Source organism: Echinops telfairi, unplaced genomic scaffold, assembly GCF_000313985.2.
Source record: "Echinops telfairi isolate 266 unplaced genomic scaffold, ASM31398v2 ScPeMD7_7472;HRSCAF=8510, whole genome shotgun sequence".
NCBI lineage: Eukaryota > Metazoa > Chordata > Mammalia > Afrosoricida > Tenrecidae > Echinops > Echinops telfairi.
In genome coordinates this window covers 2180301-2185492 of record NW_022111376.1, presented here as the reverse complement: position 1 = coordinate 2185492, position 5192 = coordinate 2180301, and the positions used below count along the sequence as shown (strand labels likewise).

General features: G+C 56.7%; 1 protein-coding gene across 1 annotated transcript; it reads right to left on the bottom strand.

The window, feature by feature from the left end:
• Positions 1-379: 379 nt before the first annotated feature.
• On the bottom strand, positions 380-1342 carry LOC101658639 (olfactory receptor 10V1-like). The gene has a single exon (XM_004717586.1). It carries the CDS (start codon positions 1340-1342, stop codon positions 380-382), a length of 963 nt encoding a protein of 320 aa, XP_004717643.1.
• Between the last annotated feature and the right edge of the window lie 3850 nt (positions 1343-5192).

Sequence of the window (5192 nt, the reverse complement as noted above, 5' to 3'; positions counted from 1 at the left end):
GGGCAGATGCTGCGTCCATGGGCTTCCATGAGCAAGTGCCCTCCAAGCCCCCCCCCCCTCCAGCCTCGGTTGGAAGGACAAAGAAGAGTCAGCTGGCCTGGAAACGCGGGTCCGGGAATGCCGTGTTAAGGACGGCGCTCTGCTTGAGGGCGCTGCTGGGGCTGGCTCTCCGTGACAGGGACGCTGACGGCGATCCAGGTAGCAGATGGTCTCGGAAAGGCTTGGCGTTCATTCCAGCCCTCTGACCACAACGAGGCCGTGGGTTCCGGGCCCACTCAGCACCAGGGCTCAGCTTTGCAGGAAGAGGCAGGGCAACTTGGTGGCTCCCTGGCTTCTGGCCAGGGGGCCAGGTGAGTCCTGGTGGACTCCAGGGTTCCCTTCACCTTGTGTTGCGCTGCCACTTCATCCGGCGGCTGCTCTGCAGGAGTCTCCTGAGGGCGCCCTTGACTTCCTGGTTCCTCAGAGTGTAGATCATAGGGTAGAGCATGGGGGTTATGTTGGTGTAGATTAAGGACACAATTTTGTCCTGTTCTGGAGTGTAGCAAGACTTGGGGCGAATGTAGATGAATATTGCACAGCCATAGTGCATAAGAGAGACCAGTAGGTGCCCGGCGCAGGTGGAGAACGCTTTGCTTCTTCCCTCGGCGGAGTGGATTCTGAGGATGGCAGCGATGATAAATGCATAGGAGAGCAGAATCAGCAGGAAGGGGATCAACAGAATGAGCATGCAGACCAGGAAGACGGCAATCTCGTTGGCTCGAGTGTCGGAGCAGGCCAGGAACAATACGGCGGGGATGTCGCAGAAGAAATGATTGATGTCGTGGGACTGGCAAAAAGGCAGGAGGAATATCAGGGTGGTGAGGGTGAGCGAGAGCGCGAAGCCTCCGACACACGCCAGCACCAGCATCTGCAGGCATAGGGCTCTGGTGACGATGAGCGTGTAGCGCAGGGGGCTGCAGATCGCCACGAACCGGTCGTAGGCCATTGCGGCCAGAAGGAAGCACTCGGCCCCTCCCAGGGCGATGAAGAGGAGCATTTGCAGGGCACAGCCCAGGAAGGGCATTCGTTGGCTCTTGGACAGGAAATTAGCCAACATGTTGGGGACAATGACCAACACGTAGCAAATCTCAATGGCGGACAGGTTGCGGAGGAAAAAGTACATGGGCGTCTGCAGGCAGGGGTCCATGAGCGTGACGAGCACGATCGCTGCGTGCCCCGCGAGGGTGATGAGATGCACGGCGAGGAGCACGCCGAAGAAGAGGATCTGCAGCTCCGGCAGGTCCCCAAAGCCCCGGATCATGAAGTCGGAGCTCCAGGTGTAGTTCTGAGGCTGCGGGTGCATCCCTGGTCATCCTCCTTCGTCGGATCCCTGGGCTGGAAGAAAGGACAATCTTCTAGCACTTCTTCACGTCGTGGGAGACCTTGGGACACGTTCCTCTGCTGGGAGCCTCGCTAGAGATCCCCAGGACCTCCGACCCCCCCTTTCCGTCTGTGAGCGGCCGGGGTGCTCCTCTCCGGTCCCGGAGAATGCAGAGCGGATTGCTGGGATGCCGCTTTGGCTCACCCGTCGAGTTCCTACAAATGGGACCCAAGGCGAGTGAGGTCTAAGTCTGCAGCGGCTTTCTGCCGCGCTAAAGGAAACCTCCGTCAGAGCGATGGAAGCTACCTTTCGAAGAGTACCTTGGGGTGGGAATGGGAGGATGAGCTTGAGGGTGTGACGTTGGCCTGAGGCAAGGCTGGGCCTGCACGCTCAAGGGCACTGTGAGGAATTGCATAGGCGATCAGGTCTGAGGGGTGATCTGTGAGACACTTTTCACTTTGGGTTGACTGCGTTGTCTCAGTCCCCCAGGATTCCTGCAGCCCCTGGGCTGTGACCAGGGCACTGGAGGGGGAGGACGCATGACCAGCACTCGTTGCTGGCTTCCTGTTTCAGAGAGACCCCAGCTTGTGTGCGGTCTCTGTGCAGGCCCTTCTCCTGACTCCCCAGGCTGCATAGTGCCTACCGGCCATTCTCCCAGCGAGCCGCACGCCCCCACCCCGCCCCACTCAGGTGCTGACCAGTAGTTCTTGGAGGATTTCTCTGTCCAGCCCAACGGCCTATGAACTCCATGATGGCAACAGCACGTCTTATTCGGCTTCTGAAACATATCTGCTGTCGCACCCCCCTGCCCCCCACCCCCAACATACACACAACACACCCAAACCAAAACAGCACCAACCCTGCAATCATAGAGTCAATTGTGGATTACAGTGAGTCAATATAGGGGTGGAAGGGCTGTAAATACGGAAGTCAAAAATACCTTGGACTGCCAAAAGAACAAACTAATCTCTCTTGGAAGAAGTACAGCCAGAGTGCTCTTTAAAGGCAAGCATGGGGCATCTTTGTCTCCAGTCCTTTGGACCTGTTGTCAGGAGAGGCCAGTCCCTGGAGAAGGACAGCATGCTTGGCCAAGCGGAGGGGCAGTGAAGGCGAGGAAGGCCCTCAAGGAGATGGATGGCCCTGGTGGCTGCCACCAGGTCATCAAGTGCAGGAGCGATGGCGAGGATGGGGCGGTGGGTCGTTCTGTTGGGCATACATAGGGTCGCTCTGGGTCAGAACTGGCTCCATGGCCCCAGACAGAACTGTGCATTGTTACCAGACCGCCTGACCTTTGTCCATCAGAGGGGTGGGTGGCTTTGAATTACGGACCTTGCGGTTAGCAGCTACCAGCATCCACAGGGCGGGGTGACCCCTAAGCATGTGGTGATTCCATGCCTGCTGTTCACTTCTTCACCCTCCCCGTTTGGTATGGGCTCTCTACCATACTCTATACTATAGAGCGAAGAACGCATGGCTTGAATCGACCAGGACAGGAACGCCCTCTCTTGAATGTATGCGAACCCAAACTCAAACTCACTGTCATCGGGCGGATGCTGACTCATAGCGACCATGAAGGGCAGACTAAGAATGCCCCCGTGAGCTTCCAAGGTTGACTCTGCTTACAGGAGTAGAACGACACCCCCCCACCACCACCTGAGGAGCAGCTGGTCGTTTGCAACCACAGACCTTGCAGATCGCAGTCCCATGCATGACCGCTATGCCACTGGGCGGATCGCAGCAGCCCCATGCATGACCGCTATGCCACCAGAGCTTGAATACACGAGTCAGATCAGTGGGTCTTTGGCATGCTGGTGAGAGCGGAAGGCAGGACGGTCCACAGAGGGTGCAGAGTGAGGGGAGCAGAGGGCAAAGGGCAGGCTGTAGTATTAAATTAAAAATGGCGTGGATGGAGGGTGGGGGACCAGCCCCCACCGCTAATACTCCTATTACCACTACTCGGATTCAGTAATACTACTTCAGGGCTCGGCAATGCACAATTGTACGGTTGAGACATATAAGTATTATATTAAAGTCATCGAGAGCATGAGAGATAATACAATAATACAGTCAGGCATGTTACATGATAGCATTGCTCACCTCAGCCCAGCTTAGTGGTCCACGTGGAGAGAGGGGGAAGGGAAGGAGGGAAAGGGAACAAGGGAGAGGGGACTGGAGAGGAGAGTGGGGAGAGTCAGAGAGGTCCGAGTCCGCGAGCTCTATATTGCTGACCCATGCCTATATACCTTTTGGGGGCAAGGCAGCCCACTAATTACAGGTAGAGACATATGTCACAGGGAGGGGTTCCACTATAGGGTACCCAGTAATGAGAGGGTGGTCTCTGGGTCTCCATAGGAACCATTATCAGTAGGGTGTAACCCCCTCCTACAGGAACCAAGCTAATGGCCTTAGGCTCCAGAGAGAAGTAGTCCATTGTCTCCAGCAGCAGGGAGCAGGCCCAGTGCAGTCTGGCAACTGATCGCCCTCAGGGGGAGAAGTGCCTGCGCACCTGACCTCCCCCCACAGCAGGCCAATCATCAAGTTTGAGGAGGTTGATGTGGGGAGGAGAACTCTTGGGACAAACGGGGGTTTGTGGCCTAGAGCAGGCGTTCTCAAACTACGGCCCGTGGGCCACCTGTGGCCCGCCGAGGACACTTATCCGGCCCACCGAGTGTTTTTGCCCCGTTTGATTTTTCACTTCCAAATAAGATATGTGCAGTGTGCATAGGAATTGGTTCATAGTACTTGTCTAAATTTCATAAATTTAAAATCATAGTCCGGCCCTCCAACAGGTCTGAGGGACAGTGAACTGGCCCCCTGTTAAAAAAGTGTGAGGACCCCTGGCCTAGAGGGACCATGGCTTTGGCTGATCTGTGTGCATCTGGAGGGGTTGAGACGGGAGGTGGATGGAGGCCTTCGTGACAGGATCAGGTAGGAACCGCTCCTAGCCTCCACGTTGTTCCTACACATCCTTCCATCAAGGCAGCGGAGAGGAGGAGCCAGTTTCGAAAGACTCTAGAGATGGGACGATTCCAGATGCAACAGAATGCGGGACCCTGGGAAAGCAGAATTGCCACCTCCCAGAGGAGTGGGCTTTCTCTGCTCGGAGGCCGTTCGCAAGCCCGGCGGCTCTGCTGAGGGAGACAGGTGAGACGTTCCACTCCGGTACAGAGTTAGCGTCGCAAACCCCCCACAGGGCTAGATCTGCCCTGTCGTCTAGGGCCTTTGTGAATCAGCGTGGACCTGACAGCAGTGAGCTTGCGACTCAAAAAGCTGGGTTTATGAAAACCTGAAAATCAAGTTTGGGAATAGCTTTGCCTGACCTAGAAGGTGGCTGTAATTCTAGTCCGTCCACTCCCTTCCGTGTGACATTGCATTTCCTTTTGGTCTTTGCTTTCAGTGGCCCAGTGCACACCTGGAGTGCTTGAGCTTGCTCGATCCTGCTCGATCCTGAGAGGGGGACGAGTCGGCTCTTCACTTCAGCCCTCGATGACCCACCTCTGCTCCTGCCACCACCCCCCCACCCCCACCCCCCCGCCCTCAGTCCCTCTCCAGAAATCACGGCAAGCCCTTTGCACTAAGTCGCCTGTCCTGATGACAGAGCACAAGACGCAGGCTGGTGCCCAGAGTGGCAGGGCTGACTAGCCGCTCTCCTGACAGGGACCTTCTGTAGCGTGAGTCCAACTCCCTCCCTGCACCCAGCCCAGGCTCCCAGCTTCCTGGTTCTCAGTCTTCCTGGGAGCCCGTCTGTCTCTCGGTTTGCTTCCGGGGACATTGCACCACTGCATCCCGTCCACTCTTCCCTAGGAAAGCATGTTAGAAATGGACCTGGGGG

What these genes read in the sequence shown, in the direction of transcription:
- LOC101658639 (XM_004717586.1), bottom strand. Translation starts at nt 1,342, where the DNA reads ATGCACCCGCAGCCTCAGAACTACACCTGGAGCTCCGACTTCATGATC.